Source organism: Eulemur rufifrons, chromosome 11, assembly GCF_041146395.1.
Source record: "Eulemur rufifrons isolate Redbay chromosome 11, OSU_ERuf_1, whole genome shotgun sequence".
Lineage (NCBI taxonomy): Eukaryota > Metazoa > Chordata > Mammalia > Primates > Lemuridae > Eulemur > Eulemur rufifrons.
In genome coordinates this window covers 1,466,498-1,480,857 of record NC_090993.1, presented here as the reverse complement: position 1 = coordinate 1,480,857, position 14,360 = coordinate 1,466,498, and the positions used below count along the sequence as shown (strand labels likewise).

At 41.6% G+C, this 14,360-nt stretch overlaps 1 protein-coding gene across 2 annotated transcripts in view; it reads left to right on the top strand.

Moving 5' to 3' along the window:
• Positions 1-14,360, top strand: part of NVL (nuclear VCP like) — a 54,477-nt gene extending 40,117 nt beyond the window's left edge. For both annotated transcript variants that reach the window (XM_069484506.1, XM_069484505.1), the window contains 5 exons: positions 2,902-3,008; positions 6,735-6,811; positions 8,670-8,758; positions 10,180-10,250; positions 13,162-14,360. In XM_069484506.1, the coding sequence (XP_069340607.1) occupies positions 2,902-3,008; positions 6,735-6,811; positions 8,670-8,758; positions 10,180-10,250; positions 13,162-13,206 (389 nt within the window). In that variant the 3' untranslated portion in view covers positions 13,207-14,360. The remainder of the gene's footprint in view (positions 1-2,901; positions 3,009-6,734; positions 6,812-8,669; positions 8,759-10,179; positions 10,251-13,161) is intronic.

The following is a 14,360-nucleotide window of genomic DNA, read 5'->3' as shown; positions in this document are numbered from 1 at the left end:
TCGCAAAATTACTAACCCCCTGGATAACAGCATTAATCCATTTATAAAGGCAGAGTCTTCATGACCCGATCACCCCTTAAAGGTGCCACCTCTCAACACTTGCACTGGGGATTAAGTCTCCAACACATGAGCTTTGGGGGACACACAGCGACGGTCTCTGATCTCTTGAAATAATCTATTCTGCCTTTAACAGCTCTCACCATTTTTGATGCTTGTTTATTGTAAACACCCCTGTCTTTTAGTTTAATCTCAATAGATTATAATATAATAGGTCCTAGATTTTGCTTAAAAATTCACATACATTACCTTTTCTATTGGGTTTCTCACCCTGATCTCTCTCTTCATCTTTACACATTCTCCAGACTCGTCTTAGTTGTAAAACCCAGTACTGAGTGAATGCGACAGTCTGTATTTACCTTGACCCATGTTAAGAATAACAAATGAATCATACTGTGGCACCTGTGTTTTGCTTTTACCCATGGATGTGGATACTGTATTCCTTCCCCGCACCTCATGCATGCCCTTTTCTCCCCCCCATAACAAACCCCATTGCATTGAAGGACTACATAAATTTAAAAATAAATGCACTAGATCTTTTTCACTGGTTTTCATGGATATTTGGCAGTTCTGTTCCATTGTATACTATCATGTTATATTGTTTTGATTGCTTATAACTTCTTTTTGTTTAGCTTTAAGAAATCCTTTCTTTAAAAAAAAAAATGCAGCTCTTTTGGTCAGTGTTTAAAAAAAAGAAATCCCTTCTTGCCTGATGTTCTGTTTAGCTATCCATATGTTGATTGGCTCTATTTGGCCATTTAACAATATATACATATTTCAAAACATTGTATACCATAAATACATATAATTTTTCTTTGTCAATTTAAAAATTATTTAATAAATTTTTAAAATAAAAAATAAAAATGGCCAAAAGATTTGTGTAGACACTTCACTATAAGGGTTATACAAATGGCAAATTAGCACAGGAAAAGATGCTCAACCTCATTTGTCATTAGGGAAATGCAAATTAAAGCCACAGGAAGATAGCACCACAAACCTTAGAATAACTAACAAAAATTTAAAAGACTGGCTATACCAAGTATTGACAAGACTATGGAGGAATTGAAACTGTCATACTGCTGATAAGCACATAGAATGATACAACTACTTTAGAAAACAGTCTGGCCATTTCTTAAAAGTGAAGCACACACCTACTAGGGTGTGTGAGAGTCATACCGCCAGTATCCCACACTTAGGTATTTACCAGAGAGAAATGAAAACACGTACAAAGGCTTGTGCAAGAGTATTCGTAGCAGCTTTATTTGTAGCAGCACAAAACTGGAAGCAAACCACATGTTTATCAACAGATAAACAGAGTGGGAAAGTAAATGTGGCACATTCATACAATAAAAAGGAATTAATTACTGACACATGCAACAACTTGCATGAATCCCAAAATAATTGTGTTGACTGAAAGAAAGCAGACAGAGTACACAACTGTAATTCCACCTGTATAAAATTGAGAAAATGCAAACTCATCTATAGTGACAGAACAGATAGGTGGCTACTAAGAGTGCAAAGGGATTCTGGAACCGGAATGTTTGAGGACCTCTGCCCTACAGGGTTGGAAGACCCTTAGACAGGCTTGTTGGACAATGCCTGTCTAATATGTCTGATAATATCAAAAGTGTTACGCAATAATCTTTTATCTGCATGTATTAAATCCTGCCATCCCAAGAGAAACTTATACAATGTGTTGAATATTGATAAAACTATTAAGTATATAGCTTCCATAAGGTGACTAAAGAACAACACTAACAGGCTTGGAATTTTAGCTAAAAAGAAAATAATTCTGCCTCTTTATAGAGGAGTAAATCATTGGTTAAGTCTTAGTATATTTAGTAGAGACATGAGTCTCATTATTTATAAATATTAATAGGTAAGCCTGTGTATGAACAGTGGTCTGTCTTATCACTGTGAGCTATAAGAATCCTCCCATCAGTGGTTGAGGGACTGTTGGAAATTATTTGACTTTAAAATGAGCTTTTTGTGGAGGAGCCGGGAATGTTCATAATGAGCTTCAGTGTCAGGTGCAATGTGGGACTTGCCCTGTGCTCCTGGTACCAGGAGCCCGGCAAGCCCAAAGGGAGGTGAGTTTCTTAGGAGGACCTCAACGAAAGCTGCCTAGAGGAGGTATTCTTTGGAAATTCCACTAGGTATAAATGGGGAAGAGGGCATTTCAGGGAAGGAACTTCTGAGAGCAAAGTGAAGAAAGCATGAAGCCACTGGATTGTTTAGGGAACAGCAAGAGATTTGGTAAATAGGGTGTGGGGGTTGGAAGAATATAGAAGGAAAGATAAAACTAGAAAGGAAGGCGGTGAGATCCTAAGGGGCGTTCTTGCCATAGTGAAAACTTTAGGCTCCGGTCTGCAATGGGGAGCGGGAGTTGAGAGAATTCCATTTGTATTTAAGGACAGAACCCTGGCGGCATCGTAAGGAGGCCCAGAGAGGGGAAGTCCAGAAGCTGGGCTTCTGCCAGTTAAGGGGGGTTCCATTTGGCCTTAACTGAGGGTTGAGGGGATCAGAGGCAGAGGCAGACTTGATGGAGATGTTCCTGGTTAGAGGGAAGGGGGAAAACTGCCTGGGATTTGGGAGTTGGGGGTGACCTGGGGTGGTGATCATCATCTGAGACGGGGAATCCTAGAGGAAGAGCAGGTTTAGGGCCAGGAGGTGGGGGTAGACTTTTCATTTTCTTAAGAATATATTTTGATGAGCAGAAGCTTTTTATTTTAATAAAGTACGGTTTGTTAATTTTTTATCTTTAAGAAAAAGGGTTTTTCTTGTCTTTTAGTTAAATTTTTTTAAAAATTAATTTTATTTAAGACTTTTTCCTCCCCTGCTTAGACATCATCGACCCAGCAATCCTGCGCCCAGGCCGGCTGGACAAAACACTCTTTGTGGGGTTACCACCTGCAGCAGACCGTCTTGCCATCTTAAAAACTATCACAAAAGTGAGTAAAGGAAGAGGCGTGTTTTTGTGTGTGTTTCTCTTGTTTTAAACAACAGGGTGGCTAATTGCTTTCATTTCTTTAGCTTTAAATATTTGCTCAACCTATATCTCACAAAGGGAAAGCGAATTGTTTAAACTGGTGAGGAGTTCAGGAGCGTGCTCCAGCTAGGTTATATTGATGGTTTTGCCTGTCATCAGCACATAGTTGGTGGTCAGAGCCATGAAAACATGTTGTTTTAGTTCAGTGGTTTTCAACCTAGGGCAATTTCACCACCACCCCACCCCAGATCCCCTGGGGATGTTTGTTTATCACTGGACAGGGGACTGATAACACTGCTAAGTATCTTACAATGCACAGGACGGCCAACAAACAAGAATTATCCAACCCAAATGTCAGTAATGCCAAGGTTAAGAAACCCTGCTGTAGTTTTGTAGAGTTGTTTCTTTGTGTCAGGTGAGTTTGATGATGAATGCATCATGGCATTTTCTCTCCCTTTCCTTGGCTCTGTTATTAGGAACTCTGATAGTGAGATTTAGTTTGCTTTGACACGTGTGTGTGTGTGTGTGTGTGTGTGTTTATGTATGCACCAAGAAGCACACACATATAGTCCCAGTTTGTTTCTATGAATTTCTTGTAGCCACGTTGAGGTGATGATAATGCCTTCACACTTGCCCTTGTGGGATATCATGGGTAAGATTGGAGCAGTATTCGTTTCTAGACATGTCAGACATGAGCCTTCTTCTGAGTATCATTACACAAGAGCCACTTATACATGATATTCAGAGCCTTATAGATTTGGACCCACAAGAATGATTGGCTCATTCTTCCAGATATGTTTCATTCACAGTGTGATATTCACACCATGGAACAACTTTACACTTCCTTCATCCAGAATTTCAGTGCTGTTTGTCAAAATCGTGAGCCCTCCGTCCAACGGGTAATTACTCAAAGTACAGCACTTCAAAGATAAAATGATTTTAAAAAATAAGATAATAGAATAAAAGACTAAAATCGTCTTTTAGTTCAACAAGTGTTTATTATAAACTAAATATATCCCAGATTGTGTGTGTACTGTGACGAGACTGAGATGTGACCGCCATGTAACTAGGATGTGATTATCACATGAATATCACGTGACTGCCACGTGACCAGGATGTGATTATGATGTGACAGCCACGTGACTATCACACGATTGTCACGTGACCACCACGTGACTATCACATGATTGTAATGTGAACGCCATGTGACCAGGACGTCATTGTGACTGCCAGATTACCAGGATGAGATTATCACGTGACCGCCACATGATGATCACGTGACCAGCCACATGACTGGCCATGTAACCATGACGTGATTATCACATGGCCGCCTCGTGACTATCGCGTGACGACCACGTGACCAGGATGTGACTATCACGTGACCGTCACCTGACTGCCAGGTGACTATCACGTGACTGCTACGTGATCAGCACGTGATTATCACGTGACCAGGACGTGCTTATCGTGTTTCTGCCACGTGATGCTCACATGAGCAGCCACGTCACCACATTACCAGCCCGCATGACTGTCCAGTAACCATGAGGTGATTATCACGTGACCACCACGTGAAGAGCACCTGGCTTTCATGTGACTGCCGCGTGACTATCACGTGACAGCCACTTGACAGCCAGGTGACTATCACGTGAACAGCATGTGATTATCACGTGACCAGGTCATGATTATCGTGTTACTGCCATGTGACGCTCACGTGAGCAGCCACGTTACCACATTTCCAGCCCACATGACTGTCCAGTAACCATGACGTGATTATCACGTGACCACCACGTGACGGTGATGTTATACTGTGACCGCGGCATGATTATCACGTGACCAGGATGTCATCACGTGGCCGCCACCTGACTATCACTTGACAAGCCACGTGACCACGTAACCAGCCCAAGCTACCACGTAAGGAAGGCATGATTATCACGTGACCGCCACATGATTATCACGTGACCACCGCGTGTCCAGGACATGATTATCACGTGACTGCCACATGATGATCACATTAGCAGCCACATGATCACCTAGCCAGCCCACGAGACTGGCCACGCAACCATTACGTGATTATCACATTACCTGTAAAGAGCTTGCCTCTGAGATGAAAAGGTAGTATGAATACACAAAGTTGTATGCTTACAAATGGTTAAGGTGGACTGGGTATGGTGCTCATGCCTGTAATCCCAGCACTTTGGGAGGCTGAGGCAGGAGGATTTCTTGAGGCCAGAAGTTGAGGCTGTGGTGAGTTATGATTGTGCCACAGTACTCGAGCCTGGGCAACAGAGTGAGACCCCATCTCAAAAAAAAAAAAGAAGAAGAAGAAGAAAAGAAAAGGTTAAAATGGTAGGTTTTATGCCTATTTTACCACAATAAAAGAGAGAACATTCCCAGACCTATAAAAGCTGCCCTCCTGCCTCCTTCCAGCCACTACCCACCCCTCCCTGCCCCCAGGGTTGACTACTATCCTGACCAATTGAAAATCATTTATACTAAAAGATACTTATGGATCGTACAGTCTGACCCTCTAGTTTTACAGCTGGGGTAAATAAAAAAGCACAAAGATTGTTTGCCTAAGGTCATAGGGTTTATTTTTCAGGTCAAAATGGATTGAGTAGGAAGTGTAACCTGAACCTGTGTCAAGGAACGTGTCCGTTTTATCCAGTGGTAGTGGCTGGCGGATGTGGGTCTTGCACATGCCCTGCTGGGAGGCGGGGAGAGGCCGGTGTGCCGGTGTGGGCAGAGTCTCAGGTGACTGCGTAAGGGGGGCAGCTCCGGGCCTCCAGTCCAGGTCTTCGGAACCCTGCGCCCGGAGCACCCTGCCGGGCTGATGTGTCACAGGAAGATCAGCTTAACGGCTTTGCTTTATTCACTTTTGTGTGTTTCTTCTTAAAACAGTTATTTCATAATGTAACATTTGCTCCAAAGGAAGGAATATATGCACTATATATGTAAGTTATGCATCAGAATAATAAAGCAAACACTCATGAACCAGCCATCTGCCGTACATTTCAAATCATTAAAAACCGTGTTTTGTTTGCCTCTGCATTTTGTCATTAAACATGTTATCAGACATGTACTGTACGCATGCAAGGTACTGTGTTAAATGTTGAAATTCGAAGAGTTCTATACTGAATTGTGTGCTTTTCATTTCTGGCATCTCTTGACATAAGCCCAAGGGAAGCTGGCACCAACGTCAGGATTGAGTTTTAGATAAAGGATTAAGGAGGAAGATAGTGAGCTCATTGGGCCCTGGGCATCTGTCGTAGAACAAGTTACTGCTCATTCTCTCCTAGGTTCAGTGTTAACTTCTCCCTTCCTAGGCAGCCTCACACCAAAACTAAGCATTGCGTAAATATCTGCCCTGTTTCAGCAGGCAAAGGAAATGTATTTCTTCACCTTGGGAAAGATTGAAGTAGTGGTTTTTGTTCTTCTTGGTGGTGATTTGTTTTTGCCGCAACTGCACACAAATTCTTCAGACTTCATGAACATAAATTGTTTGCTTTTAGCTTTCCCGAGTTTGGAATCTGCCTCTGAACCTCATTTCTCGAAGTTTAGAAATCTAACAGCACTGGTCTGGGAGGCAATAATACTCAGTTAGTCAAGCAGCCATTGTTATTAAGAGCTGCTTATGTGGATGAGTATGGGTCCGTAAAGTTTCAGTGAAAAGTCATTTTTCTCTTTTGTTTAGAATGGCACCAGACCTCCCCTGGATGCAGATGTAAATTTGGAAGCAATTGCCGGTGACCTTCGCTGTGATTGCTATACGTAAGTATTTAAATCTTAAGTCAGTTAAGGGGCTGGATTCCCTCCTCTGCAGAACGAGAGGCAATGAGGCTGACCTAGCAGATGGATGGGAGGACTAAGGAGGCACCCTGTGAAGCTCCCAGTGCAGTTTTCTACCTTCTTGCGTCTTCTTTCTCACAGAAGGGAATGCACGTTCTGAGGCTCTGGAGGGATTCCTGGAAATAGGGGAGTCCTTTCGTATGTTGACTTTTTTTTTTTTTTTTTTTTTTTTTTTGAGACAGAGTCTCACTCTGTTGCCCAGGCTAGAGTGAGTGCCGTGGCGTCAGCCTAGCTCACAGCAACCTCAAACTCCTGAGCTCAAGCGATCCTCCTGCCTCAGCCTCCCGAGTACCTGGGACTACAGGCATGTGCCACCATGCCTGGCTAATTTTTTCTATATATATTTTTAGTTGCCCATATAATTTCTTTCTATTTTTTTAGTAGAGACGGGGTCTCTCTTTTGCTCAGGGTGGTCTCAAACTCCTGACCTCAAACAATCCTCCCGCCTCGGCCTCCCAGAGTGCTAGGATTATAGGCATGAGCCACCGCGCCCGGCCTACATTTTGGATTTTAATGCCACTATTGTCATAGTTTGAGAGACATGATACTACTGTAGTCTTCAGCTACCTGTTTGCATTAGTTAATGGTGTCTGCACCAATGTCAGTTTTAACATTAAGGGAAGGAATGAATACCCAGTATGTATATGATTATTAAATAACATTATTAAATTTGTAACAATTAGCCAACAGAAACAATGGATTTGGTTAATAATCTCTGTGGATCTTTAATTTTATATATTTATATATTATATGGATCATTATATAATAAATAAGCTTAATGTCCAGAAATGAGGTTTTTAATCCCCAAATTCACAAACTTTCTTAAAGAATCTCTAAGAGTCCTCTACAGCTGTAATGTAGTAAAACCCCCGTCAGTACCAGTGTCTTTAATTTAATTAAACTGGCCGGGGCGTGGTGGCTCACACCTGTAATCCCAGCACCCTGGGAGGCTGAGGTGGGAGGATCGCTTGAGGTCAGGAGTTGAACACCAGCCTGAGCAAGAGTGAGACCCGATCTCTACTAAAATAGAAAAATAAGTGTGGTGACGTGCGCCTGTAGTCCCAGCTACTCAGGAGGCTGAGGCGGGAGGATCACTTGAGCCCAGGAGTCTGAGGTTGCTGTGAGCTAGGCTGACGCCATGGCACTCTACGCAGGGCAACAGAGTGAGACTCCATCTCAAAAAAAAAAAAAATTTGGTTAAACTCATAAAACTGTGCTGACTCAGTATATTACTACATAGAATAATTAAATAAATGAAGACTTCTTAGTTCTTGTCATATTTCAAGTAGTTTATGATGTGTCGACTCTGCTTGCGCTTGAGTCAGGTGCATCAAAGACTTTCTTGTGTTCGTATTTTTTCCCTTTTGAACTTGGAGCCATAAATGATTTTTTTATAGGCTTATTTTAGACATGATGTAATACATGAATGTGCTAGTCAGTACTGTAACATGGCCCTTATGAATGAAAATAATACTGTTTAAGTTTCTTTCTACTGAGTAGACATTTTATATTAACGTTAACATTAATATCTATAGCTATTAGTCTGGGAATGTTTATGATTCACTGTATCACTTCCTCCATAATTTCCTTTCTTCTAAAGGTTAGAAAGATTTTAAGTGAAAGCTAAAAGTTTTTTCCTGTTGATCATAATCAGTTTATCTCACCTTTATTGGTCAATTTCTTTCCTGTTTAATCTGTCACTTATAAGAAAATTGCAGTCACTTCTTTCTGAGTTTTTGCAGTATTGCAGAATAAATAAATAACTCTTCTTTTTTTATAGGGGTGCAGATCTCTCTGCTTTGGTACGGGAAGCTTCTCTATGCGCCTTGAGACAGGAAATGGCAAGCCAGAAGAGTGGAAATGAAAACGGTGCGATTCTCTCTCTAAATTCTTTTTTTTTTTTCCTTTAGTTTTTTTAAGAGACAGGGTCTCACTACATTGCCCAGGCTTGGCCGCTCCTGGCCTCAAGTGATCCTCCGCCCTCAGCCTTCCAAAGTGCCGGGATTACAGGTCCTGAGCCACTACACCAGGCCAGATTTTTTAAAATTCTGATTCTCACTCTGGATACTTAAAACGACTGTTTTCCTAGGAAATAACCGTTTTCCAGCATCTGTCATCTCTGATATTAAAGCTGACGTTTTTCTGATGAGACCTTTAAAAGCTGTTCTGAAATATTATGTAACTTGTGTCACTGACAATTATAATAAGAGCAGAGTTATTTAGTACCTCTCTTTTAATAAAGAGTATCTTGTAATCATATACAAATGAGCAGATAGAGGTAAATGGGTTCATTCACTGTCAAAATACCAAGTCCACGTGTTATGTGATAACTGGAGGCCATCTCAGTAGCTCTGCACCATCTTTCACATTTGATACTGTCTTTGGTTTCGCTATTTTGGTGTGTGTGGCCAAAAAAGATTCATTTGTGACTCACCACTCCAGCCATGCCAAGTACAGAAGCACCTTTACTTTACTTGGTTCCTGTGACAGTTGTTGATCAGTTATAGTTTATGGGTATCTTTGCAACACTACAGAATACCTTTCCTCAAAAAGACCTACGTTAGGGCTGGGCCCAGTAGCTCACGCCTGTAATCCTGGCACTCTGGGAGGCGGAGGCAGGAGGATGGCTTGAGCTCAGGAGTTTGAGACCCTATCTCTACTAAAAATAGAAAAAAAAAATGAGCCAGGTGTTGTGGCACATGCCTATAGTCCCAGCTACTCGGGAGGCTGAGGCAAGAGGATCACTTGAGCCCAGGAGTTTAAGGTTGCAGTGAGCTATGCTGATGCCACTGCACTCTACCCAGGGCGACAGAGCAAGGCTTGGTCTCAAAAAAAAGTGTAACTCCCTTCTAATCCAGCGTTGACATTATTTTATATTATACATAAAAAATATATTATTTATGACCCCGTAACTTCCAACTACCTGTTATCCACTCTTAAATACTATGTAATCCTACTTTCTATTCCCTGTTAAATTTATCTGCATTATCTTAAAATAGAACAATTCTGGTTATTCTTCATAAACATCACCATTAAGTTAGGTTCAGCAGTACAAAAGGTACCTACTTATGAGTGAATGCGTGCTGGGTCTCTTTGGGTGGTGCTGTATTAAAATCTGATGAGCAGAATATATCAGGCTTGAATACGGTTCTGAAAAAGAATAGAGCCCATTTCATCGGTAATCTCAGTGGTCCCCTTGTAGGCTTGGAAGTCTTTCAAGGGAAACTGAGTCATAAACCACAATTAGAATAACATACTGAGGTATGTATATTTATGCATTTCCTCCACAGGTAAACTCAAGATTAGTCATAAGCACTTTGAAGAAGCTTTCAAGAAAGTAAAACCATCTGTATCAAAAAAGGTAAGATGGGCCGGGCGTGGTGGCTCACGCCTGTAATCCTAGCACTCTGGGAGGCCGAGGCGGGTGGATCGCTCAAGGTCAGGAGTTCGAGACCAGCCTGAGCAAGAGTGAGACCCCGTCTCTACTAAAAATAGAAAGAAATTATATGGACAACTAAAATATATATACAAAAAAAAAAAAATTAGCCGGGCATAGTGGCGCATGCCTGTAGTCCCAGCTACTCGGGAGGCTGAGGCAGTAGGATCGCTTAAGTCCAGGAGTCTGAGGTTGCTGTGAGCTAGACTGATGCCACGGCACTCACTCTAGCCCGGGCAACAGAGTGAGACTCTGTCTCAAAAAAAAAAAAAAAAAAGGTAAGATGTATCACATTGGAGATTAAAAAACAAAAAAAGGTAAGAAATGCTCTTAAAACGTATGAAGGAGACTAGAATTGAAACCAGTAAATATTATTTCATGAATTGTAAAACTCTGTTTTATAGATTATTTTATATATCATTTCTACTTCCTGACAGAAATTGCATGTTTCATTTTGGCCTGAAAAACAAACAAAATAATTGTCTTCATGAGAGTGTTCTTGAAAGATTTTAATTTTGTATTTCTTAGTGACTGGAGCATAGTTCTCCTAACGAGATTCTCTAACAACTACTTATTCAGAGAGAGAATGACCTCTTGTGTCTGTTTCCACAATCTCAGAATTTGTAATCAGTCTCACTCAAGTATTATTTGACCTACTCCGCCCTTTTTGACAAATGGTTTCTTATCTTCTTGTCGCTAGATTGTACCCAAACTGAGCCATAGGGACTTAGCTACCATGTCAGGGAAGTAAAAATACCTTCACCATAAGGTAGGAGAAGGATGAAAAAGTTACGCCAGGTTTGACATGTTTATTTCTTACCATGTTGAGGTATTGCTTGTCCTAAGTTAAAATGGTTGCTATTAAATAAAGTCAGGTTATATACTGTGACACTTACAAAGAGTGATACAGGGAAACGGCCAACCCTGCGAAGTGTCTGAATTGGATACTGTTGTGGTAAGTTTTGTTCACTTGGGTATTATACTGTTTCCAGATTCCTAGAGGTATGATACGCCTTAGCCAAGGTACACTGTTTATTGACTATATTAAAACTTCCTTTAAATGATTAGCCATTTATTACCCTGGGCTCAACGTTTCTCATGATTATTGATTGAAAACTCTTAAGTCAAAGTCTGAAACAGTTGTATGAAATGAGTGGCTGTGTCTCGGTGCCACCGTCCTGGTCTCAATGTTCTCAGGTCACTGACTGTCTTCCCACTTTAAAATAAATTCCAGTGTGAGGGGTTTGGGGTGGCGGCGTATCTTTTTAGGCACATGACTTTTTCATCTAGAGTAAAGTTAAGAGTCTGCAGAACCTGGACTGAGTTAGTTAGTTTGTTTGTTTTACCATATGCGGAGAAACCTTTTTCTGCCTTGACTTCTCAGGCATTACTCTATACCAGCAAAAATGTTTTTTATTTTACTAAACCTCTTTGAATAGAATACAGTTTTATTAATTAAAATCAGCAGTAGTTTTGCACTTAGTATCATTGGCCCTTTTCATTCTAATGAAGAGATAGTGATATGTATCTTCCCGAAGATTTGGTTGTTTAAAAAATTTATTTTAATTGAAATTATTTCTTACCAATACCCTGAGGTTTGAGGTTTTTCAAGTATTGAGACATATTGGCATAACTCCACGTCTGCCACTCTTATCCTTTAACCTTTTTTAAAACTGAAATTTAATTTATGTACAATAATGCATAAGCTTAAGTGTACGATTCTGTGAGTTTTGACTGATGTAATTGGCATTGCGCTCAAGATACAGAGCATTTTTCTTTTTTTTTTTTGTTTTTTTTGTTTTTTTTTTTTTTTTGAGACAGAGTCTCACTCTGTTGCCCAGGCTAGAGTGAGTGCCGTGGCGTCAGCCTAGCTCACAGCAACTTCAAACTCCTGGGCTCAAGCAATCCTCCTGTCTCAGCCTCCCGAGTAGCTGGGACTACAGGCATGCACCACCATGCCCGGCTAATTTTTTCTATATATATTTTTAGCTGTCCATATAATTTCTTTCTATTTTTAGAGGTGGGGTCTCGCTCTTGCTCAGGCTGGTCTCGAACTCCTGAGCTCAAACGATCCGCCCACCTCGGCCTCCCAGAGAGCTAGGATTACAGGCGTGAGCCACCGCGCCCGGCCCAGAGCATTTTTCATCACTTTAAAAACACTCTGTCTCAAAAAAAAGTAAAAAGTTGGACTCATACTTCATACTCTATACCGGGATAAATTCCAAATGAATCAGAGATTTAAATATAAAAACTAACTCCATTAAAGTTCTAGAAGAAAATAAGTAGGCTTTTCCATGACCTCCTGTAGGGAGTACCCTTTTAACTTTGACACAAAATCCAGAAACCATAAATGAAAAGATGGCAGAATTTGATACATAAAAATAAAATAGTCTGCATTTAAAAAAAACTGGTCAAGGAACAAACGATGAACTAAGAAAAAAAAATTTATATATATATATATATAAATTTTTTTTTTTAGTCTCTCGCTCTGTTGCCAGGGCTAGAGTGCCGTGGCATCAGCCTAGCTCACAGCAACCTCATACTCCTGAACTCCAGCGATCCTCCTGCCCTGGCCTCCCAGAGTGCTAGGATTACAGGCGTGAGCCACCGTGCCAGGCCCTAATCTCCTCTTCTTATAAGGACACCAGTCATATTTGTGTAGAGCCCACCTATCTGAGCTCATGTTAATGCAGTCACCTTTGTAAAGACCCTGTCTCCAAATACAAGCACATTCTTAGGTCCTGCAGGGTAGGACTTGAGCATGTGAATCTGGGGGGACGCCATTCAGCATATAACAGTGATCGGCCCTGTGTCTTGTTTCCTCCCCTCCTTTCAGGATCAAGTAATGTATGAACTTCTGAAGCGGTCCCTCGGCCAGTGACGTCCCCAGCAGCCTGTGCGTGGAGCTGGCAGAGAAGCGGACACACTCTGAGGTGTCCACTTGCAGCTCGACACAGATGTGGGCTCCTGTGGTTCCACTTCTTTGTCAGCTTACTGAGGCCAAGCTGGAGCTGAAGGTTCTTCCCGTCTGACCAGCCTTGCGTGAAAATGCCCTACTTCCTCTTTTAAAAAAAATTATTTTTTAACTGCTGACATAAAATAACTGATAAATTTTTTTGAATAAAATTTTTATTTTGAATAATCTCAACCATACAGAAAAGTTACAAAGAACTCTTTTTCCCCTGGATGACCTGGGAGCCAGAGGCCAACCTGCTGCCCCGTTCCGCCCTTTCATGGAGCACTGTGTGCGGAGCACTGAGGCGTGTGTTCCACCCGGCCGGCTGCTTTCTCTGTTTTCAGTAGAGACGGGGTCTTGCTCTTGCTCAGTTTGATTTCAAACTCCTGGCCTCAACCAATCCTCCTTGTTCGACCTCCCAAAGTGCTAAGATTACAGGCGTGTGCCACCATGCTCAGCCTTTACTTATTAATATATAAAGTTCAAACGGACCAAACTAATTGATGCCATTAGAAATGAGGTTGTCAGGTGTGGTGGCTCACACCTGTAGTCCCAGCTACTCCGGAGGTTACGGCAGGACGGTCCCTTGAGCACAGGAGTTTGAGACCAGCCTGAGCAACATATCGAGACGCTGGCTCTAAAAAAAGAAAAGAAAAGAAAAATTGCCCGTGGTGGTGCACACCTGTAGTCCTAGCTACTCAGAAGGCTGAGGCAGGAGGATCCTTTGAGCCCAGAAGTTCAAGGTAACAGTGAGCTGTGATCATGCCACTGCACTGCAGCCTGGGTGACAGAGCCAGACCTCATCTCTAAAAAAAGAAAAAGAGAATAACAGGTTGGTGATTGCGTCGGGAGGAGCATGAAGAGGGCAGCCTCTGGGGTGCCGTCCTGGCCCTGCTGGAGCAGAGTGATGGTCCCACAGGTGAGGTGCCTTTGTGAAGGTTCATCCTGCTGTATGCTTATCTGAGCTCTTTTCTGCAAGTGTGTTCACTTCTGTTAAAAAGTTGAACACCTTCAGGTGAAAATTTTTATGTATAACTTAGGATTCTTCATCTGATTTTGAAAAAGTACTATAAACTATT